Raw genomic sequence first — 26,751 nt, 5'->3', positions numbered from 1 at the left:
CTTAGCCAAGTCACCAAGACCTCTGCTATTCCGAAACATGCCAATCATTGAGAAACTATTTTAGATTTAGAATTCTTGCCATACCTACGAGATTTCTTACTAGCTGACGATCGAGAACCACGTGCAGAAGCTTTCAGATCATAAACTGAACTAAGCTCCGAGTGTTCTTGATCGACCTCTGAAATATTACCAATGATAGCCGAGAGAAGCTGACCATCTAGGATGTCATCCTCTTCATCTTCGTCTGTCATGGTAGTTTCTGTAGCGACCCAGTAAAATCCCCTATTAGATTTGTTTGTTATTTTTCCTTTTGTGCATAATCATGCATCATGCATCCTGCATCATATCATTCACAAGATTTTATCAAATAAAAATTATTTTAAATAAAAACTATCTTGTGTTTTCCTCTCATATGGTTCTTTATATGAACCCTTCTCCGTCTACCTTATTTTCAATAATAATAAAACCAAAATACTATTATTTTGGGTATCTTTAAGATATAATTTCAAATCTTGTTTAAATATTTTGAAGTTTCAAAGTTATTTAAATCTTGCATAAATAGCTTTTCCCCAAAGCACTTTCTCTAATTCTCTCTTTGTTCAAAAATGTTTTAGAGTGAGTGAGAGACAGCAGCGCAGCCATATGGCTTTTTTCTCATCGATCCTGGCAGCCCAGCCCAACAGAGCCAAACGACCATCTATCCTGATCCCTTTCTTCTTCAGCTTGTACGGCAGTTCATCGAGCGGTGCCACGTCGCCATGGCTCGGATGGGACGGCCGACCTTGCTCCCTACTCCATATAAATTCCCCACATAGCCTGGAAGCTGCAACCCTAGGCTAGTTCCCTGTCTTCCGCCGCCACTCTCTTCTTTCTCTCACGTCTAACTCCTGTCGCGCTCCTCTGTTCCATCGCCATGTCGCCGGCGCGCGAGCGTCCTCAACACGCCGCTTCTTGCAACCATGAGAGCCACGGACAAGTTCTGCTCCGCCATGACCGAGCTCCTCCGCCATGTTCCTTCCCCGGCGCGGGCCTCTACCTCGCCATCGACCGCCGCCGAGCACGCCTCCGTCTCTGCCCGCCTCGTACAGGTGTTCTGCGAGGTCGACGCTGCCTAGTTCCGCTCCGCGCGTCTCCGCCTCCGGCCGCTTCATCCCGCCTGCTTCCTCGTCCTCCAAGGTCGTTCGTCGTCCTCGTCGGCTCGTCCTCCAGGTCACCGGCCGCCTCTTCTGTTCGTTCCCGTCGCTGCACGCGGCGCGCACCGTCAAGATCGTCTCTGACATTCGTGACTCCGTCGGCAAGAACTCCGTCTTCGGCCGTGTGCGCCGGCATGCAGCAGCCTCGCCTCGCGCACACAGTAATCCAAAGCTTCAAGTTTTCACGTACGGGTCTTTTTCCCTCGCGGCTGTAGCATGCCATCCTCAGCGCAGCTGCAGTTCGTTCTTCTGATTCCAACGAGAGGACACCATTTCTAATCCTCGTTCCAGTCACTTGACTACCTTTTAATACCATCTGTTTATCTGGTTCAATAACAGCGGTTCCGTCTGAGCTGGATCAAGAACGCACGCCTCGCTTCATTGACGTGATCGCATCGTAGACCATCTGGTTCTGCATCCACAGGTCGTGTGTTCAGTTCTTGTTCTGGCAGATAAAAGCCGTCCCCTTTTTCCTTCTTGATTCAATCGCTGACATGTGATCTCTGTCCAGCTGAAACTGGCTCCGTCAAATCGTTAGTCTGCATCTTGGATGGCGTTGAAAAACACAGGCGCCTTCTTCACTTCAACATCAGCAGCGTAGACCAGCTGGTCCGTTCCTTCAAACAATCAGTTCTCTCAGAATCTGAGTTCAATTCCCACTGCATGCAAAGGCCTCTTTTTATTAATCTATTCTTTGCCCTGTGTCCTTACAGCAGTCAACATCCAGTCATCGTCCAAGTCAGCTTCCCGGGTCCCGCACGTCTTTCCCTGGGGCTAGTTCTCTCGGTGAGAAGTGTTCGATGCAGTTTTTCCTGTTTTCCTGAAAATTGCTGCAAATACCTATATCTTCTCTAATCCATATCTCTCAAACCGTTTGTCGGAATGCAATGAAAATTGATCAGAAAAATATGCTTAACATGAATATGCCATCCATACATCTGTTTGCATATTGCATCGTGTCGAGACGTGATAGTTATGCATGTTCTCCTAACATACATGCGGAGTATTTCGGATATCCACCTAAGGTTTTCCCCGCTCCGTTTAACTTTGAAGTAGCTCACCCTTGCCATATCTATGCCATGCTAATCAACACTTAATTTGTCGGTAGGAAATGCAACTTCAACTCTAATTGTTTGTCCGGGTTCCAATCCCACTTAAATTGGATAACTGCATTGCATCATCTTTGCCATGTCATGCATATCATCTTGATCATGCCGGTTCTTCTTCCATAGTAGTAAGTTTGCATCCGTTGTTTGTTCCAGCATTTGCTTCTTCCTGGATAGAATCGCGAAGTGGTGTTGTGACATACGGCAACCTCTCCGGATGTCCCTCGTCAAGCTTTAACAGGCAAGCATTTCCCCTATACTCCTGCCCCTGCAGAAGTCGCTCACCTATTTTATTTTGCCTTCTCCCTCATGCTATCCTTAAGTTGCGTTCTTGTCACGTGTCCCTTCCACATGTTACCTCAAGCGACCCATATTGCCACCACCAACCACCAACCTCCTACGTACTGTTGTTTGGTTATCGGGTCTGCCTTGCGAGTCGTAGTGCATGCTAGTGTTGTTTATATCTCGTTACCGTTACTACTATCTTATCGGGTTATCTGTTGGGGAACATGACACATGGTTTATGGATATATCTGTTGAGGATATCATGGTTACTTGTTAATAGTTGTTAGCGGAGACATCGGTGGGTCAGTTGCTCGTTTTATGATGGCTCACTTGTGTTCCTTTAAAGCTTAGGACCCGAGTTCCTGTTATCTGTTCCGAGACTGAGCGCTCTAACCACACGTGGGTATGCTTATGGGTCTCCCCTTGACCACTGCCGGAATCTACAGCTTTGTCCAGTGGCCACAACTAGTTTGCAATGTTTTACCATTTGTTGTTTGCGTGCATGCCGACTGTTACTTCTTTATTTTGGGAAGCCCTCGGGTGCCTTGTATCCCTTGTTCCCGGTATGCACGTATAGGTCGCGGAGCCGCCGCGAAGTGGTTTATCGCCCCAGTGTGTGTTTAAACCACCTAGTACGCTGGCGCACATAGCTAGGTCCGCTTCGGAGATTCGGCCGGACTTCGATACGGGTTCAACTTGGTTAGGTGGCTTCCTGGACATTGTTGTCGTGAAGGAGAGTGCGAGCTGTGATATCCACCTGTCGTAAGTGGATCGAGCGGTGCGTGTGGGTACATTTGGGCAACCCCTGCAGGGTGTACATCTTATCGATAAGCCGTGTCCGCGGTTATGGACGACTTGGAGTCGTATGACTCGACCATAGACAACTTGCATCTGTTGTTTATTAATAATAACTTGCATAGTAAGTTAGCACAACTCTAATAATAAATGGTTAAAACTTGACAACCGTGTGAGTGCCTTTGCAAGTACTTCTTGGCGAAGGGGGAACGCATCGGCTGTGTTATGTTTGCAGAGTATAGAACTGTTAGTTTATGCGCTATCTCACCTTCTCTGATAGACGACTGTTGTAGAGTGTCTCTATAGGTTTTTAGTGCTTGCGCGACTGCCGCTTAACCCCACCATATTGCCTATGACGTTCCTCTTGCGTCCTCTAAGTCCCCTGCGTGCCTCAAGTACAAAGGACGACGGGTTGACGAATGTTTATACGTCTTGAAGTCTTGTTAAGTACGAACCCGTACTTATTGTCGCTTCTACGGGATATAACCGGGCGGGTATGAAGATATGTTCGAGGAAGACGACGCTAGCAAGGTTACCCTTCTCGCTTGGCCCGGGCAGGGTTATGGACGGCACTTGGTTATCTTCAGGACTCTTAGTCCAATTTGTATCTTGTCCGTACTCGGACGTATTTGATCTTCTGTATGATTTGGATCTTTGTATGTATCTATTTGTATCTTGACTCGTTGGAGTCGTTGTTGTAATATATCTGTATCTTGTGGGCTCTATTGTAATCCTGTTGTAATGATTACTACTCGTGATTGATTCCACCCGCATCGCGTGCATGCTTCGGCGTGTACGAGGCGCTTGGTGGTGCGTCTCCTAAAATCGATATCGTGCGGATTTCGGCGGATTCGCTGGGATCCGCATGGTACCGGTTTTGGGGCGTCACAGTTTCAAGCCTAGAGGAGTCATTCGGAACAACCGTTAAACGGTCAAGCTCCGTCTGTCTCAACACCTCAGCCGAAACCGCTCAGTGGTCAAGAATTCAGCTCTGCTAGGTAAACGGCTGTTTAAGCAAGGGGACAGCGAGAAAAAGAAATATCGATTGGTTAAGTGGAGTATAGTTTGTAGTCCCAAAAATCAAGGCGGGCTTGGAGTTCACGACCTGGAGGTCAAGAATTTAGCTCTGCTAGGTAAATGGATGTTTAAGCTTCTTACACAGGATGGGATTTGGCAAACTATCCTTCGAAGAAAGTATATCGGCTCGAAGACGCTATCCCAAGTGGTTTGGAAACCTGGGGATTCTCACTTCTGGGCTGGTCTCATGGCGACAAAAAATGTCTTTTTTCGCCATGGTACTTTTTCGATTAAGAATGGTGCACAGATACGGTTCTAGGAAGATGTTTGGTTAGACAATGCACCCTTAAGTGAACAGTATCCTGCTTTGTATAGTATTGTTCGTCGCAAAGGTGATACCATTGCCACAGTAATGGCTACCTCACCCCCGAATGTGACGTTCATACGGGTTTTGCTTGGACAAAGGCTACAGGCATGGAATGCCCTAATTCACCGGCTGGGAGATATTCACCTATCGCCTGAACCGGACGAATTTAGATAGAATCTTCATGTAGATGACACTTTCTCGGTTAAATCTTTATATAATGCAATCCTTCATTCTGACATACCAGTTGATAATAATAAGAAAATTTGGAAGATGAAGATACCATTAAAAATTTAAAAAATTGGATGGTATCTTCATCGAGGAGTTATTCTTACCAAACACAATCTTGTTAAACAGAATTGGCACGGAAATACACAGTGTATTTTTTGTCATCATGATGAAACCATTAAACACCTTTTTTTCCAGTGCCAATTTGCGAGATCTATATGGTCAGTCATCCAAGTACCGTCTACCTTGTATCCCCCACCAGTGTGGCCAATGTCTTTGGCAATTGGCTTCATGGCATCGGTTCAAGGTTCAAGTTGCTTCTTAGGGTGGGGGCGATAGCAGTTATCTGGGCGCTTTGGCTAAGTAGAAATGACAAGATTATTAATGATAAAAATTATTCTTTGTTGCAGCCTTGCAGGTCATCTACAGATGTACAGGTATTCTCCGTTCGTGGTTACCTCTTCAGCGAGTGGAGAACCGAGGCCTATTTACGAAGGTCTGTACCCGGTTGGAGGCTACGGCGAGGGATACTTTTTCCCTACATGGGTGACAGCATAGCCTTTGGATTGCAGCCCAACCCTCACCTTAGGCGTTATATGATTCATCGCTTTGATATGTATTTCGCCTAGTTTCTTTGTTCATCTTTTGACTTGAGATCCTTAAAATGGCTATGTGCATCCTGGTTATGCAGAGGCTGGATGTAATTGCTTCTAAAGTAATAAAGCATCCTTTATCAAAAAAAAAAACTAACACCCAAGATAAGAACTGTGCTATTGGTTGAACTGCTCAATCTCTTCGCATATATATAAACCATTTAACTGGTTATCCGTCCAGGAAGTTACGCCATACATACTTACCATTTTCAAGAACTCTGAATGGTTGGAAGGATACCACTATTATTCACCAAGCTTCATTGAGCTACAGGGAGACAAAAGCTTCTGCATGATGGTAATATAACAGTCGCTGCCCCCCTTGGTATTTGTTTATTTGTCTACCGCCGACTTATGTCATCGTGTAAGCGAATGCATGAATTGTCACAGTTCACCAAGCTTCAGTATCAGAATTACGAGCGCACGATGTTCGGCCCTATGCCGGGCGGAGGCTACGTGTCGGCTTACATCGATCCCGAGCTGACGGCGGTGAGGCCAATCCGCATTGCCACCACCCAGCTTGAGTGTCCCGTCCCACCGGCATCGATGCGCTTCAGAGAGCGGTACATGCAGGCCCAGAACGTCCTGGCGGAGCTCAGCGGAGAGAAGAACGTCTTGTTCGGGGCCGACATGAGCTGGGACGACAAGGCCGATCTGCCGTTCCCTCTCCCCGAGGGCTGGGTCGACGCTGCTTGCTACTTAGGACAAGAGGGCTGGACATACGATGCTCAATGGGACGAAAAGCCGAGGGAGCTCAATGGTTACGTGGATTACGAGTCCTTGAAGAGGCGATCGGACCGATTCGTCAGCAAGCTACAAGACTACAAACTGAACACTATCCAGTTGGTCGGTGACGAGCCCATTGGGGTTGAATATTATAACAAAGGTTTCAGATTTTCTCCGATGCCGAGCTGCCACCGTGGATTGGTCCTGACCATCGTCCCGATTTAGCCTGCAAAAACAGAAGAGAGGGCGGAGCCCGCGGTGGATCTGGGATGAAAATGAGATAATAAAATCATCTAGCGAGCTGAATTCGTCTAGTCATTCCCGTGTCAAGTGCTTTCTTTACAGTATGTAGTCTAGATATTGTTCTTAGAATTATCTTATGTTTTCTCTGTTCGTTGTTGTGTGATGACTTGAATTTTGTCGCACATTTCGCTAGCAGGGTCTTCCATTTGCTGCATCGCCTTCGCCTCCAGGCTCCAGTGCAGTACCTTCTGTTTTCTGTGTCCAGTGGTCACTGCATTTTCAGCAAACCGACGCACATAGGCAACATCCGAACCTACTGCACAAGCCATGGCCTTTTTTTGTGGGAGTTTAATGAACCTAGTTAAGATTGTTTAAATGGATACTCTCCTAAAATTGCAATTTCAGCGAGCACATAATCTTAGTTAACTTGATTCTGTCTCCTGTCCGCATCTTGGTATTAGACTAGCCTCAATGGGAGTATTTGCAAATGGATACTCTCCTGTCCGCATGCCATGTTGGCAAAAATCTGATGGATACTCTCCTGTCCGCATGCCATGTTGGCAAAAATCTGATGTGTCACATCAATTAATGAGGTGAGAGATGAGAGTAGTATCATAATATGATACCGTATCATGACACACAAACCTAGAAAACTTTATAACAAATACATCATGTACACGTATTTGCATTGAGATTCTATAAAACATTAAATATGACATAAGTATGATACTACTCCCTCCGTCCTAGTTCGCAAGGCAAATTTTCAAAAAATATTTATCCCAAAATCCCTCACCTCCTAGGCTCATTTTGCATTTAATGTGGGAGTAAACTAATTCATTTTTGCATGCAAACACTCCTCTTTTCATCTCCCACCACGCACTAGTACTCCATGCATGTGAAACCACCGCGCACTAGTACTCCATGCATGGTTTTTCCGTCCATGCAAATCAATTTTCGAGTAGAAATCTTGGCCAATGAGATTTCACCTTGGGCCAAGATATTGGCAAATTTTGCCCTGCAAACTGGAACGGAGGAAGTACCATATTATGATACTATGCATTGTGGAGTTGGTATCACAGACTAGTATCATGTACATGATACTAGTGTATGATACTTCCCATTGTGACTAGTCTTATTGTTCTAATAAAGTTGGACCCAGATTTAGACGTCTGTTTAAGGAAGAAATGTTCATGTACTTGTGGTGCAATTTACTCTTTGTAAAACAATAGCTGATCCACTTGATCCTCTTTAACCAACATGCTGGCTTCTGATGTGTAGGTCAACAAGAAGTCAGGGAATCATACTGCAGTCTTCAGAATTTGTAGCATAATATCATACATTTCGAAGAGTGAAGAATAATTTATTCATGCTTATGTAAAAATAAAGAATTACTAGACATGCCAACAACCGGCCTTTCTTCTAACCATCTGATCCAAAAAAAAAAAAATTAGCATCCGTTACAACTAACATATTCCTGTTATGTCCAAAAGTTTGAATTTGTCATGATAACCGCCATCATCCCGCTCAACAGCAACCTGAGTATCAACAAGAACCCATTCTCCCTTCCTGTTCTCAGTCTCCATATAGCAGATCCTTTAGCATCACTCGTCTGCGGCGTGGTTGAGTTTGCACCATCACATTTGGTGACATTGCTATCCAGCTTACTGCATGACAAACAGCCACAACATCAGCACCGTGTGGTGATCATTTGATCTCACATTTCAATATTAATGATATATTTGAAAATGAGATGACACATGAGCCTATGAATTTTGTCTTCAGATATCAAGCTTGCCACATACTGTAGAAACTGAATTTCGATGTTACAGTTCAAGCTCTGGTAGATTTATTTCACTGTTCTATAGCTTGAGATATGCTTATGCTTTTGGCAAATCATCTAGTGAAAGCATTGAAAACAAATGGAAATCATATGCTCGTCCTTACCAAAGCCCCAGAAGGTACAGAATGCAAAGTTAACAGCAAAAAAAGTGTCCTGAAACGATCAAACTACTGTCACCATGTCTCTATTCTATGTGGCATACTTAATCTGTTTGACAATATCAAGTTCATTACTGACATATAAAATTAGCAATGTACCTTCCAAGAAATATGCAGCTGTCATGACCTGTAAAACAAAAGGAACAGATTAATTAGGATTAAAGAAGGACCTTCAACGTGAATTTGAATGTAATTGTTGCGAAAGACTGAAGCCATAAAAGCAAATTCATCAACATGAATATATGCATGGTCAAATATATTAGCAAAAATGTCTAGACACATGTATTGGCCCCAGATGAGGGTTAAAAAAGAACGCAACTCCCGAACAGTCCAAAGAAAAGATGAATTTTCTCTGTTAACAATTACCTGCACCTGTAAAAAATCTTACAAGTACAAATTTATCATTCGGATAATCCCACGGAAGTCGGAACCAGTCAAAGCAGGAACTGGTCCTAATTAGGAGTATTTAATAGTACATAGTTATTTTTCCGATAAAGGGCACTTTATTACTCAAAAGATGGTATGTCAAAGATACAGTTTAGAGGAGCTTACACCCGCCTCTGCATAACTAGGATGCACACAGACGCTAGTACATAGTACATTCAAGCCCACTAACTCTAGTAGCTTAGCCACAGAGAGCCTTGGCCTCCCATCACTGACACCATGCTGCAGATTGCAGAGTAGCTATAGATATGAAAAGAGGAATTCTTTTGTGATGTTGAAAGCCTGAATCCACCAGTAACTACATGCATATGAACAACTCCATTCTACCTTGCACACTACCAGTTGTCAAAAGTGAACACATTCGGTACAGTACTAAGTACTACAATTTATAAAAATAAAATGATTGGCCGTACGGGGAAGAAACCCGCAGCGCTGTTTTTGATAGAAGAAATTGGTGTGTATGACCCACGTTTGTAAGCGCGGAGGCTCGAACGCAGGCGGGTGAGGGGCTGTATCAGCACCTCGGTTCACAGGGACTACAAATTATCAGTCACTGGTCCAGTCTGTAACTGTATCCCTTGTTAGCAACAGAAAAGATATCCAAGCCCTAACATCATCAATTCAAGCCAACTATATACAGTGCTTTCATTCGGTTACTTTTTTTTTTCGAAATGGGGGAAATATCGCCCCAGCTTCTGCATCCAAAGGATGCACACGGCTTTTTTTATTAGATTATTCACAACACCTTACAAGAGCAATACAAAAGATCAAACTCGAAGCCACCTCGCTAAACCTACAGAGGGATGAAGGGGGTGACAATTCACCAACTCACATCAACCAAAAACCAAATGTCTTCCCAGGCCGCCCAATAGTAGATGAGAAACACATCCAGTCAAGCAGACTCTCAGCATACGCCAACGCACACGCCGTAGAAGTTGCTACCGCCATCTTCCTCGACTCCATCTTCAAGAGAGAACATCGCATTGACCATGCCAGGCCTGCCATCGATGCCGCCACGGCGCCAGACGACTCCACCATCCTGCGCGTGTCCATCACACTGCATCCGTCCCGAGACACCACTGCACCATGCCATGGCGACTCGACGACGCTGACACAGCAAAAGCACACCGCACCACCTCAGCACCACCGCCATCCGTTGTCTGCTCCAAAAACGATACCCCCAACAGGGAGAACGACGTTGCGCGCCGCCATCGTTCGATCCGGGAGACCCGAGTCTGAGGTTTCCCCGGAGCAGCCCAGACGAAAGTAGCTGCAGGAACAATGCCTTCAACAAGGATGCGACGAACAGGCGCCGCCATCGTCCGCCATGACTGTAGTCAAGACCGGTTTTCACCGGCAGCCACGTCGCCGTCTGGGACAAACACAGCTGCAGGAACAATGCCTTCAACAAGGATGCGACGAACAGGCGCCGCCATCGTCCGTCATGATCGTGCAGTCAAGGCCGGTTTTCACCGGCAGCCACGTCTCGCCATTGGGGACTAGATGACGGATCGCGAAACCCGCCAAAATAGCCACGAAACTGGCCGATCCCCTCCGACGAAAGAGGAAACCGCCACCGCCCAAGCTTCCTCATGCTGCAGATCAGACCCATGAGCGCCGCCGACAACCAACAGGGACGCCAGAGATGCAGGTGTACACAGACCGACCAAGCCCAGATGGGCTCAGATCTGGCCCGCCTACCCGCAGCCATGGCCGTCCACCGCTGGAGACCGAGGAGCCTTGGCCGCCACCGCCGCCTGCAGCAGAGCCGTAGATGGCCGGAGCGGGCGCCGCCGCCACCACGCCATGTCGGCGACCGAGGAGATCCGCCGCCGCCACCACGCCAAACGGACTTTGCCCGGCGGCGCCTCCGGCAGCGGCGGCGGGCGGGGATGAGCACAGGGGAGGGAGGGAAGGCGGCCTCCGGGCTGGGCACCCCGGTGCGGCGCGGTCAATGTCAATGTCTAATTGACACACTAACAAAAGGATAAGTAAATTAGACACAGAACCACTATATGCTCAGAACCCAAAATTGGTGTTAATCCACATTAGCTATTTTACAACATGGTCATGCATAGTAAAAGAACCTGGGAAGAGAAATGGGAGAAGACCAAATGCATGTGCATATGTAATAATACTATTCTCATACCAGACAAAGAGTACATGCTCCCCACATACATTCCAGTAGTCCGGTGGGCCACTTGCATGGATTACACTTTGTCTTGACTCTTGAACCATATTACGAATTTGATAAGGTCTAGATGGCATCTAGATCCGAAATTTCCCAGTATGCTCTTTATCTTTTCCCTTACTTTTTCTAAGAGAAAAACTAGTACATGTTATCCAGCAGAATCATTATCATTTGTTTGGTTCAGGACAACGGCCACCATCCAAAGAGGTTCCTACTTGGCTACAACTAGCCTGAGTTCAGTACTTTACTTTTGCCACATTAGCTCAATGCAGTTCTTGTGGACGGTACAATAATCCAAAGGGCAAGAATGTCTCAGTTCTTAACCAGATCCTCTCACAACCAGGTGCTAGGGTAGAAAACCATTGCATTTTCGATGACAACTTTTTCTGTAGATCACTATAAGTCTATAACACAGTTACAACACATCGGTGAACCATGAGTAAAAATGGCATAGTAACACAGTTACAATACCGCAGTTCATCTTCTGATCATAGGACATGAAAGCAGTTAAACGGACACAATAATGAGACTTTGAGTACTGCTATTGATATGGCAAGGTATGATATTGCCCCCCGAAAAGGGCAGAATTCAAAAGATTCCCGTTGCCACCCAACAATGCATAAACCTCCAACCAAGTAGGTTGCGCATGAAAATGCAGTGCGTACCAATGCAGGAATATCACACGTAATCATAAGCAACAAGAAAGATCTCAGATCTAAGCTTTAGCTTTTGAAGCATGCCACATGCCATAATGTATGCGAGAACTATACATCACTACTAGCCACGATCATACTTTTTTTAGAAATAGCAATCTTGTTCTGAAACTTTTTTCCAAGCGGTTCTGAAAGTAAGTTTAAAGAGAGGAGTCCATGCAAAACAGGAATCGTTTCCCCCATTTGAGTTCAAATGGATGCTAAGGTCCTATTAAGAAATTAAAAATTGAACAAAAAAATCAAAAGGTATAGACCAGAAAACAAAAATAAAATTCTAATAAAGCAGTAAGAAGAATGTGATGACAAAGCTGACGAAAGTGATGGGGGTGAACACTGAGGAGGTGTGTGTTTGGTAGTAGCCTTGGCATGTGATGTGAACATATCGTTGCTCCTGCTCACATGCGAGAAAGAGGATTCTTTTTCGCAATCTTGTGGTGCCTTTTTTCTCTTTGTGAAATGGTACTGGCGGTTGGACGTGCTCGTGCTGCCAATCAGATCAGCACGCCATGCCCAGAGCACTCTCTCGGACTTGACGGAGTACAAAACAAATCTACAGGCTGAACCAGCTCAGCTTGTGTCTCCTCTCTGATTTTACGTGGCCATGGAGTCGTGTCATTCTAAAAAGTGCAGGCTATGTGTGCCAAAACCTCATCGATATGTCCATGAAAGGGAGGACCCAGTTATCTAAAAGCTCACAGAGTTTTGGCCTTCATAGAAAGGTCATCTGAACAAAATGAATGATGTAGTTTGATAACTAACATTTTCGTGGCACTATTGAGTCTAAAGTACGGCCCGGTAATCTAACAGCTCACAATTTTGGCCTTCATAGAAAGGTCATATCTGAACAATTCTTTCAAGTTGTTGTGCCTCGTCAAGCCTAGAAGTAACATACCCGCAAAAAAAAAAAAAAGCCTAGAAGTAACATTGGAAGAGTTTGTGATTTTTAAACACTGATAAAATCAACTCACACTCAAGCTTGCTCATACTTAACACGAAGCAGCACTAGTCATACCCCTACCTAGAAGGAAAAGCAACCTTTCTCCTAACAACATTGATGAACAAATACTAACTGCACTTCTTTTTTGCGGCGGAAATGCTAAATGCTCTTAGTGGTATCCAATCTCCAATGATAAGACAAACCGAACAACTTTAGGGAATGGTCTTTCCATGAGTGCCATCTACTTTTGGGGCGTGACAATGGCGTCTCTCCTACATTAAAATCGAAGCAAGGATCTTCAAGGGCAAAAAGCATTTCCACTGGCTTACTGACATACTACACGTCTGCACTTCTTCAGAGACAAAGCTGTGTATGCATTTCTTCACTGGGCAAGCCTCACTCACTGTCAGTCTGTACCTACTTATGAGCATGAGACTGTGTATTCAGGCTACAGGCATTGCTACCAGTAGGCATTGCAAGACCGAATAGATAGAGAAACAGAGAATGTCAAAAAAGCCCGGGACGACCTATGATCACTGCTAAATATTAAGCAAGGAGATCGAATTCATTTCTGGAGCAAATGTTATCTATATATGCATCAGCAGAATTCAGAGAATGGGAGTAATACTCACTTGGATCGGTGGTGGTGACCATGCCGGCGCCCTGGAAGTAGCAGGATCCTCCGGCCTTGCCCTGCGACTGGTAGTAGGTGTTGAACGCGAATGACGCGTGGCTCCTCACGTCGTTGGGCTGGAAGCATCCTTCCCCGGGCTGTATCGCCGTGCAGTCTGACCTCCCGGGGCCGCACGCCCAGTCCATGGCCGCCTGCACTGCCTTCTCGTCGGCGTCGTCCGCCGCGATGCAGAATGTGCGGTCCGTGGTGTCGTTGCCCAGGAAGCCGTCGGTCCCGTTCGCGTGGAGCAGGTACACGGGCGTGCCGTTGCCGTGGAAGAGTCCAAAGTTGGCCTCGGACACGGGGCCCGGGCGGAGGTCCTCGTTGAAGAGCTCGTAGATGTAGACGCTGGCCTGCGCCTGCGCGCCGGGGCGCATGGGCGTGCCGGGCTTGTCGGTGGCGACGTGCTTGATGAGGTTGGAGTTGTAGGTGTTGGCGTTGTCCCTGCTGGCGTAGGGCTCCTGCTTGCGGTCCCCGTAGGAGGGCCATCCGGTCTCGGTGACCAGCACCGGCACGGCGCCGGCGCCGCCGGTGGTGGTGACGTTGAGGTTCCTGACGGCGACGTAGACGGCGTCGAGCATGGCGTCGAAGACGTTGGTGTAGTGGAGCAGCGTGTTGGGGTCGACCATCTCGAGCGACGGCGGGAGCGGCTTGAACATGGCGTTGTCGACGGGGACCACCCCGCCGCTCTGCATCAGCGCGTAGTAGGGGTAGAGGTTGAGCATGAGCGGCGCGGAGGTGTTGGCGAGGTGGGCGAGGAGCGGGACGAGGAAGGACTTGGCGAGGGACTGGTTGAAGTGGGCCTGGGACGGCGGGAAGGGGTCGAGCACGATGGAGAAGGGGAGCGGGGTGGAGACCGGGATGGAGGAGAGGTTGGCGGCGGCGAGCGCGGCGGCGAGGGACTGGATGGCCGGGAGGAGGACCGGGAGCGCGGAGGGCAGCGCGGTGGGGACCTCGTCGCCGACGGCGATGGCGGAGATGAGGCCCGGGTTTTTGGAGCTGGCGGCCGCGAAGGGGAGCACGCGGCGGGCCACCCAGGCGGAGGCCGTGGCCGGGGAGGATCCGAGCGCGAGGAGCTCGTCGTTGGGGACCCCGACGATGGCGGTGGCGCCCGAGGAGGCGAGCGCGGTGAGCAGGCGCGGGTCGGCGTCGTAGAGGCGCACGTGGGTGATGCGCTCCGCGCGGAGGAACTCGGCGAGGTCCGACGGGGACAGCAGGTTGGTCACCGCCGTGCCGATCGTCACGCCCACGTACGGGGCGCCGGAGCCGCCCCCGCCCGCCGCCGACACCGAGCCTGCAGTCCCAAACACAAAACGAAACCAAACATTCAGAAACAGAGCACGGTGGTCGAACACAAGCGTGGGTGTGTGACAGAGAGCTTACAGAGCAGGGAGGAATGGAGGCAGAGGAGTAGGAGCAAGCCGCTGCTTGTCCCTCCTCTGCTCCTAGTCCCCATTGGGATTTGGGAGCGAGCTTTTCTGCTCCAACTTCTCCTGGTGGTATCTGTCCGCTGGGGATTGCCTCCCTCTGTTGAGGGAGATTGGCGCTGCTTTCAATGACTTCCCTGCTTGCTTTCTGTGGGAATTTCCCTTTCCTTGTGGGAATTTCGCTCTCAACGTGAGCTCGTGCGCTGGTGCTGGACTCTCCTGGACTGGAGGATGAACTGATGGAGGACGGTGGTGTGGGTGGGAAAGCTGAGGATGACGGGACTTGGGGAATTTTGAGTACGGGGTTGGTGATTGCCGTTGCCCGTTGCAGATGGAGTGAATCTGGAATGGGCTGTTTGTTTTGTTTCTTACCTTCTTGGCTCTTTCTCCAGTAAATATTAATTAGCGTCTAAATAAACTTGCTTTATTACGCTTTTAAGAGCATCCCCACTCGTTTGGGCTCCCCACGCCCAAATCCGGCGAAATTTAGCGCCGGATGGATGTAGTTTTTGGCCTGGGGAGGCCCATTTTTCCAGCCGCGAGCCCATGGACGCGCACCCACCGCGTGCATAGCGACGGCGCAGCCGACCGGAAGGGCAATCGTCGGAGTTCCCTCGCCGCATTGAACCGTCGCGAAGTGGACTCGGAGAGCCGAAACGACTCGTCGGGAACGGCCGAAGTGGCCTCGATGCGAGAACCGCCGTAATGGAGCACGAACTCCGCGGAAGAGCAACCGGCGCTCCTTTCGTCGAAGACCTACATAAACGGTTTTCGACGGCCGAGCCATTCATCCGTTCTCTCGTCACCATCCTCCGTCAACCATGAGCGATATCTCTTGGCCACCTGGACACCGACTGGCGAGGAAGCCGCCCGGATGGCGCCATTGGTGGGATCCGAGCTCGCATCATCCAGACGGCCGACGCATTCCCCCCGCCGGCCGGCCGAGGACGAGTGGGACGACGAGGGAGGAGGACGAAGAGGCCGTGGAGCGAGCCGAGCGGGCGAGGAGCCGAGGAAGAGGCCGAGGAAGAGCGAGGAGAGCGAGCGGAGGAGGAGCGAGGAGGGGAGGACGAAGAGGGTCGATGAGGACGACGACGAGGAGGACTCAACTTCCTCCGACGAGGAGGTGACGAGCCGGAAGCGTCGCCGCGACGACGATGAGGCGGGGGCCTTCTAAGAAGAAGAAGAAGTAGTTTAGTTTTAAAGTTTTTATATGTAATTTCTATGTTTATTCGAATTATATTCGAAATATATATATAATCTATCTATGTTGCACCACTTGAGAGTTCAAAGCTTTCGTTCGACGAGGGTATTGCCGTAGATCGGGAAGACGAGGGTTTTGCCGTAGATCGGGAAGACGAGGGTTTTGCCGTAGATCGGAGGCTATTGTCGCCGACAAGTTGGGGCCACGCCCGCTTTTCACTCGTCCGGAGTCCCCGAGCGCTCCCGGGGGGCCGGGGATGGCGTGGGATCGCCGGATGGATTTAGGCCCAAATCCGGACGAAAACGAGGAACCGGGGGCGCGACTGGACCGAATTACGCCGTCCGGATGGAAAAAACGCTCGCCGGGAGCCTGTTCGGGGGGACGAGTGGAGATGCTCTAAATGGGGAAGGGACAAGAGGCAGTGAGCCGGTGACAGTGGACAGTGACACCGAGGCATCTGGATGGTGGGGCCGCGCCTCCATGCGACCGGAGCGGTTCACACTTCCACTTCACTCCATGCTGGTGCTGGCTGTGCAAGCCTGGCTTTCTTGTCATCACTCATCAGGCGTTTCTTGTAGTGCACTAAATTATTATACCCGTCTAATTTTAAACAAATTGAAATGCTCGTCCAAACATATTACTCCCTCCTCCAATTCCTTTTAATTGACTAGGACTTAGTACAAGAAATACAGTATTTTCGACATAGAAGCTACAACATGGTGGAAAGATTACGCTGATTTATGCATGTTTACAATACTTCGAGAGCCCATGCACAAATTTTTTTTAGAGCAACCAAACCATGTATTTTATTAATAAAAAATCAAGCAGATAGATCAGGAGAAAACAATCGTCCTGGAAATTTTACAGAAAAAATCTAAATCCTGTTTGGTTCCCAGTCACACTTTGTCAAACCTAACTTTGACAAATGTGGCAGCCACAAAAGTGTGGCTAGGATTTTAGAAGCCACAAAGTGTGGCAAAAGTTGGCAAAAAAATCAGTCTATGACAAGTGGGCCATATGGATAGTGAAGTGTGGGAACCAAGCCCCTAATATTGACATAGAAGCTAAAACCTGCTGGAAAGACGTCTCATACAAGAAGTTTCAAAAGATTATGCTGATTTATGCATGTTTAGGATAGCTCGAGAGCCGAGGCACAACATTGTGTCAGGAAGATATCTCCAACTAAATGCCAACGTAAACAGAGGCATAAAGATCGTTTGCGGTCGGGCAGTCAGATATATGTGCCTGCACCCCACCCGGCGGCCCAACGCATAGCGATCGTGTTGTTCGCCGAGACGCAAACGCGGTTCAAATTTGCACGTCGGATGCATCCGGCAAGAGGCTGCGCGGTCATGCCGCGTGACCGCTTGTTTCTCCCACGGGCCAGCCTGGCAGCGGACGCAAGGCCTGTTTCGGTAGAATCGCTTCGGTGGCTGGTCGCTTCGGTGGCGGTGCTGCAGCCTTCGCCATCAATGACGCCGCTTCGTCTTCTGCAGGCGCACCATGCCTGGCGCGTGGCGGCTGGCCTCCCGTACTGGCAAATGGCATCGTATCCCACGCGCGCCCGGGATTTAAAGGGCACCCGGCATCGTCCCTGCCATCGTCCACACCACCGACACCTCCACTCCCACAAACACCACCGTGCGAAGGAGAAGGAGGAGGAGGAGGAGAACGACTTCGAGGAGTCCGGTGGTGACGTGAAGAAGGAGGCGTGGCCAAATAGGGTGTTGCTCGCCATCGAGATGGCGCAGCTGATTGATGGCGTGTAAGACACACGTCCGTTGGGAACCCCAAGAGGAAGGTGTGATGTGTCAGCGACAAGTTTTCCCTCAGTAAGAAACCAAGGTTATCGAACCAGTAGGAGTCAAGGAACACGTGAAGGTTGTTGGTGGCGGAGTGTAGTGCGGCGCAACACCGGGGATTCCGGCGCCAACGTGGAACTCGCACAACACAATCAAAGTTCTTTGCTCCCAACGTGACGAGTGAGGTTGTCAATCTCACCGGCTTGCTGTAAACAAAGGATTAGATTACGAGTGTGGAAGATGATGTTTGTTTGCGAAGAACAATGAAACAACAATTGCAGTAGATTGTATTTCAGATGTAAAGAATGGACCGGGGTCCACAGTTCACTAGTGGTGTCTCTCCGATAAGAAATAGCATGTTGGGCGAACAAATTACAGTTGGGCAATTGACAAATAAAGAAGGCATAACAATGCACATACATATATCATGATGAGTACTATGAGATTTAATCAGGGCATTACGACAAAGTACATAGACCGCTATCCAGCATGCATCTATGCCTAAAAGTCCACCTTCAGGTTATCATCCGAACCCCTTCCAGTATTAAGTTGCAAACAACAGACAATTGCATTAAAGTATGGTGCAAATAATGTAATCAACACAAATATCCTTAGACAAAGCATCGATATTTTATCCCTAGTGGCAACAGCACATCCACAACCTTAGAACTTTCTATCACTGTCCCAGATTCAATGGAGGCATGAACCCACTATCGAGCATAAATACCCCCTCTTGAAGTTACAAGTATCAACTTGGCCAGAGCCTCTACTAGCAACGGAGAGCATGCAAGATCATAAATAACATATATGATAGATTGATAATCAACTTGACATAGTATTCCATATTCATCGGATCCCAACAAACACAACATGTAGCATTACAAATAGATGATCTTGATCATGATAGGCAGCTCACAAGATCTAACATGATAGCACAATGAGGAGAAGACAACCATCTAGCTACTGCTATGGACCCATAGTCCAGGGGTGAACTACTCACACATCAATCCGGAGGCGATCATGGCGATGAAGAGCCCTCCGGGAGATGATTCCCCTCTCCGGCAGGGTGCCGGAGGCGATCTCCTGAATCCCCCGAGATGGGATTGGCGGCGGTGGCGTCTCTGGAAGGTTTTCCGTATCGTGGCTCTCGGTACTGGGGGTTTCGCGACGAAGGCTTTAAGTAGGCGGAAGGGTAGGTTTAGGGGCGACACGAGGGCCCCACTAAACAGGGCGGCGCGGCCCCACCCTTATCCGTGCGGCCCTGGCGTGGCGGCACCTCGTCGCCCCACTTCGTTTCCCTTTCGGTCTTCTGGAAGCTTCGTGGAAAAATAAGACCCTGGGCGTTGATTTCGTCCAATTCCGAGAATATTTTCTTTGTAGGATTTCTAAAACCAAAAACAGCAGAAAACAACAACTGGCTCTTCGGCATCTCGTCAATAGGTTAGTGCCGGAAAATGCATAAATACGATATATAATGTGTATAAAACATGTGAGTATCATCATAAAAGTAGCATGGAACATAAGAAATTATAGATACGTTTGAGACGTATCAAGCATCCCCAAGCTTAGTTCCTACTCGCCCCCGAGTAGGTAAACGATAACAAGGATAATTTCTGAAGTGACATGCTGTCATAATCTTGATCAATACTATTGTAAATCATATGAGATGAATGCAGCGATTCGAAGCAATGGCAGAGATAATGAGTAAACAAATGAATCATATAGCAAAGACTTTTCATGAATAATACTTTCAAGATAAGCATCAATAATACTTGCATAAGAGTTACTCATAAAGCAATAGATTCTTAGTAGAAAGCTTTGAAACAACACAAAGGAAGATATAAGTTTCAGCGGTTGCTTTCAAGTTCAACATATATATCTCATGGATAATTGTCAACACAAAGTAATATAACAAGTGCAATAGGTAAACATGTAAGAATCAATGCACGCAGTTGATACGAGTGTTTGCTTCTAAGATAGAAGGAAGTAGGTAAACTGACCGGAAATTCAATTCGGCTCCTGGGTGCGTATGCTCCCTCTACCAACAAAACATATTTTGAAGTGTGGAAAAATTTTGACAAAAAATTCTACATGTACATCTCCATAATATATGTGTATGCGTCAAGTTTCACGAAAAAATAATATTTTTCGTGGCCTATGTAAAAAAGAGAAAACTTATCATATGAAAAGCATTGTTTTCAGCACTGAATTTTGTCTTTTTTACACACGTCACATGATAAGTTCATTTTTTATGAAACGACTTTGTGAGCGTGTAGCACGTGAAGATGTACGTGCGAATTTTTTGTTTCAATTTTTTGAAATTTAAAATATGTGCAAGATGCATTTCAAAATATAGGGAGCATATGCTCCCATGTTCCAAAACACCACTCCCGTAAACTGACTCAACAATAAAGTAGAAGATAGGCCCTTCGCAGAGGGAAGCATGGATTACTATTTTTGTGCTAGAGCTTTTCATTTTGAAAACATAGAAACAATTTTGTCAACGGTAGTAATAAATCATATGTGTTATGTATAAGATCCTATAAGTTGCAAGCCTCATGCATAGTATACCAATAGTGCTCGCACCTTGTCCTAATTAGCTTGGATTAACATGGATTATCATTGCATAGCATATGTTTCAACCAAGTGTCACAAAGGGGTACCTCTATGCCGCCTGTACAAAGGTCTAAGGAGAAAGTTCGCATTAGATTTCTCGCTTTTTGATTATTCTCAACTTAGACATCCATACCGGGACAACATAGACAACAGATAATGGACTCCTCTTTAATGCATAAGCATTCAACAACAGATAATATTCTCATAAGAGATTGAGGATTAATTGTCCAAACTGAAACTTCCACCATGAATCATGGCTTTAGTTAGCGGCCCAATGTTCTTCTCTAACTGTAAGGGTACATTGCCCCTATGTGTGGTTTTGGTAATTAATGACAACCCCTATGGACTAATGTTTTCATTGAGTTTATATGAAGGAATATTCCATAGGTGCTACTTGTACTCCATGTGTTGGATTCAAGTATGGATGCCATGAAGATAAAGGTATTCCTTGTGTATTGGCATCAAGATCATCGGTATGAAGATATATATATGTGATATGATCAATAAGAAGAAATGAAGATGGAGTTCTTATGTGGAACTCAATATTAGCCATGCTCTATCTTAAGTGAGTATGTGAAGATACAAGGTTGAGTTGGGCAAGTTCAAGATGAGCGTCTCAAGTGAATCACATACTTGAAGCTTGTCGTCCATTTGATGATAATGGACTGGTGAAGATGTGCATCAATGGAGCTTTCCCATCACATTGTATAGGAGAGCATTTGTGAGTCTTCACGAAGCAACATTGGTCAAGAGAGGGATTTCCGGCTTGAGTGAAGCTTGAAGAGTTATCATCAAGATCAAGCGGGATGCGCAAGGCAAAGGTATGGCCTTGCTAGGTTTTCCTTTTACCGGTCTCAAGGTGGATGTTGGGAGACCGGATTATAGGATAGATAGCCGCACTATTAAGAGGGGCTTTCGGTTGGGTAACTTGATCACATCATCTTAGGGAGCTCAACCCTTTGCATACTTTGCATATCCTTATTGCTTCTTGGTGTTTCTCTATGTGAGGTTCTTGATCTTGTTGCTAGCTTTACAACAAGCCCAAGTTCATCGAAAACGGAGTTCGCATGCATCTTCTATTGCGTTTTCGAGGTTGGGTGATTTTATCGGTTATTCATGATATAAGGTTCTACCCTTTTATATTCATGATAAAATCCCCTCCTACAATTTCTCGAGTTTGCACTTTCTATTGGATGGCATTTGTTATTATCTTTCCAACGGAATTTGTTTCATGTCAATCGGAGTTCGGGAGCAATAGTTATTAAAGAAAAGGAAAAAGAAAAGAAGGAAAAGAAAAAAAGAGGGAAGGCAGCCGGTTGCCGCCCGGCCTGCCGGGCCGCACGCCGGCCCACCCGGTCGACCGGGCGGCCACCGGGCCACGCGCCGGCCTTTCCCCCGCGCGGCCTTGACCGGCCTTGGGCCTGGTCCGTGACCGGCCCGCCCGGCTGCTCCTCCGGCCCGACCGGATACCGCACCGGGCCGCCTCTCTCCCTTCGGCCCACGAGGCCTGCCTCTCCCCCCCGCGCGCCTGTGGCGAATCGGCCGCCCAGCGCGCTGTGCACCGCTCCCGGTCGGTGGGCCGGTCCGACCGGACAGGCCACCGGCCTCTCCGGCCCAGGATCCGGTCGGCCGGCCTGCTGACCGGCTGGGCGACTTTTTTAACTCGTTTTTGAGCCGATTTTCACCTGGTTTTTTCCCCAACGGTTATTTTTCTCCCTAGACTATAAATAGCCCTTCTTCCACCTTGAGCAACTACTTCTTCCCCTTTCTCTCACCTCCATTGTTGCATTTGAAGAAGTTGCTCTCTCCCTTGATTCCTCCAACCATTCTTGCTCATATTTTTTTTCCACCAAACCGTTTCTTCTCTAAGTGAGGGAATCTCTTGGGATCTAGATCTTGGAGTCTTTGGTTGACTTTCCCCCTTGTTCTTCCTCTCCAATCTCATCCTAGCATTCGTTGCTTTGGTGGGATTTGAGTGTGAAGGACTTGAACACCTCCGGTGTTCTTGCTTTGCATCATTACATAGTGTTGAGCTCTCCACCACGATTTGTTCAAGTGAGAGACCGTGAGCTTGTTACTCTTGGAGGGTGACCTCCTAGTTGGCTTGGTTGGTGTCCCGGTGATCTCTTCGTGGAAGATTGTGAAGGGGCCCGGGCTTCTCCTTCGTGGAGCTTGTGAAGTGGTTGTGGAGCTTGCCATCTCCGGAGCGGAGGAAAAGCTAACCATAAGGAAAGGGCCATTATCCTTCGTGGGTGTGGTTCGGAGAATAGGGTGAGCCTTCGTGGCGTGGGGAATCCTTCGTGGGACCTCCACTCCTCCAAACGTGACGTACCTTGTTGCAAAGCAAGGGAACACGGGAATACATCCTCGTCTCCGCGTGCCTCGGTTATTTCTATACCCGAGCTCTCTTTCCTTGTGATAGCCATCGTGCTTGAAGTACATATATCTTGCTATCACTTGTGCTACATATATCTTGTGCCTATCTTGCTTAGCTCTAGTTGCTATTGTTACACTTAGTTGAGCTTAGCATATTTAGGGTTTGTGCTTGTAAACTAAACGATAGTTTAATTCCGCATTCTTACAAGACAAATCCGCAAGAGTTTGTAATTGACTATTCACCCCCCCCTCTAGGCGACATCTCGATCTTTCAATTGGTATCAGAGCAAGGTCTCTCCTTGTTTAAGGCTTCACCGCCTTGAGAGTAAAGATGTCGGCTAGTATAGTGCACAATGACACAATTATCTTTAATGGCACAAATTATCTTTTGTGGAGAAATTGCTTGCTTTGTAATCTTCGGACCTTGTGTCCACATATAGAGCAATTTCTAGATGTCGGTTTTTCTCCTTCGATGGATTCTCAAAATCTATCTTTAGAGGATGAGAAAAACTTACATCTTGAAGCTCAAGTATCTAATGAGCTTTTATTCTCCTTGAGACCCGATTTTCGTAGGTTCTTGATATATATAAAGCGAAAATCGTCTCATGAGATGTGGATCAAGCTTAAGGAAATGTTTGGTGGATCCACTTCTCAATTGGTCGGTGGTGACTCCGAGGAGCTCTCTCCCCCTTCACATCATGAAGAGCTCCAAGTTGCTTCCACCTCCGGCCGTGATGAGTTCTCATCTTCTTCCACTTCACCAACGTGTAGCAAGACACGAGGTAATGATATGGTGAGTGGTGAGGAAAATTGCAATGTTGATATTGTGCTCAATAGTGACGATTCTTCATCTCTATCCCATTGCAATGCTTCCTCTTTGGACTTAAACACATCTAGCATTGAAAATAATCTACATGCTTGTGTTGATAGTCCTTGCATATCATGTGTAAATTGCTTACATAAATCCCATGATGATATGCTTGCCTTGTCTTGCTCCCATAATCAAAATGCTTATATTTCCTCTAGTTGCTTGTTGACTAACAATGTAGAGGAAACCAAACACTCTATGGATCAAGACATGTTTTCAAATGAGGATTCAAGAATATCTTCATCTTCATCCTCCGGTATGCACATGTGCCTTATGGCAAATGGATCAAAGGTATCTCCTACTTTGACTCCTAACACATCCTCTAATGATGAGAATGATGATGATAATAATGATGAAGAATATAATACCTTGGTGCATAATATGGCAATAGTATATGCTTCTCTTCATGGTAATAATGAAGCTCGTGCTAATCTCGAACACTCTATGGATACCTTGAATAAATATAGGGAAACCATAGTGGAGTTGGAGTCCCATGTTGAAAATGAGGAAATGAGATTCACTCTCCTCAAGCATGAGCTAAAAGATGAGAAGCATACTAATTTTATGCTTACACAAAAAATTGAATCCTATATGCATGAAAATGAGAAAACTATTGTTGATGCTTGTGCTACTAACTCTAATTCTTGTGAAGCATCTACCTTAGAGGAGAATGTTGAGCTAAGGGCTCAACTTGAGTTGCTAACTAGCAATTATAGGGAATTGGAAGAAAGTCATAAAAAGCTCTCAAGCTCTCATGATGATCTTCTAATTTCCTATGATGGGCTAAAATTAGCTCATGAGGCAAGTATCACTAAGGTAACATCTTGTGAGCCTCATATGGATGTTAGCACAATCTCTACTACTAATGCTATATTGCCATGTGCTAGTTCTTGTAATCCATCTAGTCAAACTAGTGATACACCTTGTGTTGGATTACTCACTTTGCCTTGTTGCTCTAACAATGAAGCTTCTACTTCCTCTAGTACTTGTATATCTACTAACCATGTAGAGGAAATAAAAGAGCTCGAGGCCCAAGTCCTTTCTTTGAAGAAAGACTTGGAAAAGCGTCATGAAGGGAAATCCGCACTTGACAAGATGCTAAGTGTGCAAAAATCCCCCAATGATAGGAGTGGACTTGGATTCAACTCCAATAACAAGAACAAGTCCAAGAGCAAGAGCAAAAAGAAGAAGGGCCAAGACAAAGTCAATGATCCGGCCAAGCTGGTTTGCTTCAAGTGCAAGGTTGAAGGGCATCATGTTAGATCATGCCCATTGAAGAAGAAGAAGCACTTGAGTGAGGAACAACAAGGGAAACGGCCACAAGGTCAAGGTCAAGCTCATGCTCGACCTCAAGTTGAAGATAGGCCACTTCCCAAGAAGAATCAAGATATTGTTCCCCAAGAGAAGAAATCAATAAAGAAGAGAAAGGGGAACACTTGCTACTTATGCCAGTGAGAAGGGGCACTTTGCTTCTTCTTGCTTAGGTGGTACCTTATCTAACCCTATAATTGTTGATGATGATTATTCTCTAGGGAAGGATAAGAATGGCAATGTGTTTGCCAAGTTTGTTGGAACTCAAAGTGGTTTCAAGAAAAGAACCATTTGGGTTGCCAAGCCTGTTGTGACTAACCTCTTAGGACCCAACTTGGTTGGGGACCAACAAGCTCAAATTTGATCAATAGGTGTATTTGGAGGGCATTGGAGACTTGGCTACTTCATGAAGAATTAAGGGATCTTCATATATTATATTTTTACCAAGCCAAGTCGTATGGATTATCATCTATATCTTATATCCAATGTTCCTCTTTGCGGTAACTTATATTTCAACTCTTCATGTTTATTGTAAGTTACTTGCCCCTTTGCATGTTTGGTTTTTGTACCAAATATGTGTATGTATGTGTTGTGTCTTACTTGCCTATCTTGTGTATTCAAGTATGTTTGTTTGACTCATCTTATACTTGTGTATTGTTTTGAGCCTAATACATCTTGATGATATCTTATTTGGCTCTCTTTGAAGTGATTAATGGAACATCCCATTTTGGGGGAGTGATATGCTTTGTGCATCTCTCTTTCTTTAAAATGTGTACATGGGTACCACCACTTAGTATTGATATTGCAAGATTGTCTTGTCACTATGTGGTGTGTCATACTCATGAGAAATTCAAATTCTAAAATATCCATTAATCATCTCTAGTTGAATTTTAGTTGCCTCTTGTTTGGGAAGAAATGACTTATCACATTATGGGGGAGTAATATGTTTTGTACATATCACAAGCCTAGAAAATGTGAACATATGAGGTTATGCCACTTAGAGTTGATGCTCTTAATTATCTTGTTCCTAGGTGGCATGTTTTCTCAAACAAGCTCCACTTGTAGTAAAAAGATTTTATTGCTCATCTTTTGGTTCTTGTTTGAATAAGAAATTCTTGGTGCGGTTTTTCCTCAAGTACATATCTCTATATCTTATTTGGGACACCGTTTGCTTCAAGTTATTCTAATCATTGCCGTGCGTGATTGTGTGACTAGTTGAATTTATCAAGAATCTTCATCCATGCATAGTGCTTAATTCTATATACTTATCCTATGCCTTTTATTGTGAAGTTGATCCTTACTATCTTTGTCAATTCACCACCGGAAATTATTTCCAATATACTCATTGTCTTTGACAATTGATAACCTTATATGTGGTTGAATTTATGGATCACCTTCACCTTGGATTGCTTCTTATTGCCTTATTTTATTTCCAACAAATCCTTGTTGCTCCCATGTGTCTTCCTTGTCTCTTTGAAAAATCTTTTGATAAATTATCTTGATTCATATCAAGTGTTTGTTTTGGAAGACAAACCTTTTCTTTATGGTACATTGTGCCATTGTGAAAGGTGTAGAGGGTTTGGT

General features: G+C 46.3%; 1 protein-coding gene and 1 long non-coding RNA gene across 3 annotated transcripts; one reads left to right on the top strand and one right to left on the bottom strand.

Moving 5' to 3' along the window:
• Window positions 1-1,243: 1,243 nt before the first annotated feature.
• Window positions 1,244-1,979, top strand: LOC124670282. The gene is made up of 3 exons (XR_006992466.1): window positions 1,244-1,379; window positions 1,533-1,802; window positions 1,907-1,979. It is a non-coding gene; the product is annotated as an uncharacterized LOC124670282 (long non-coding RNA).
• Window positions 1,980-7,897: 5,918 nt separating this feature from the next.
• LOC124675842 (glucan endo-1,3-beta-glucosidase 1-like) lies at window positions 7,898-15,249 on the bottom strand. Of its 2 annotated transcripts, none has more exons than XM_047211916.1 (4): window positions 14,917-15,249; window positions 13,523-14,857; window positions 8,705-8,732; window positions 7,898-8,271 (listed from the first exon to the last, which is right to left on the bottom strand). In XM_047211916.1, the coding sequence occupies exons 1-4, from the start codon at window positions 15,017-15,019 to the stop codon at window positions 8,085-8,087; spliced, it is 1,653 nt and encodes a 550-aa protein (XP_047067872.1). In that variant the 5' UTR covers window positions 15,020-15,249; the 3' UTR covers window positions 7,898-8,084. The 2 variants fall into 2 exon arrangements, with proteins under 2 accessions (XP_047067872.1, XP_047067871.1); XM_047211915.1 differs by having other exon boundaries at window positions 14,947-15,249.
• Window positions 15,250-26,751: the final 11,502 nt, after the last annotated feature.

This window comes from Lolium rigidum, chromosome 7 (genome assembly GCF_022539505.1).
Source record: "Lolium rigidum isolate FL_2022 chromosome 7, APGP_CSIRO_Lrig_0.1, whole genome shotgun sequence".
Lineage (NCBI taxonomy): Eukaryota > Viridiplantae > Streptophyta > Magnoliopsida > Poales > Poaceae > Lolium > Lolium rigidum.
Note: the sequence above shows the minus strand (reverse complement) of the source record. Positions and strands in the feature narration are given on the sequence as shown.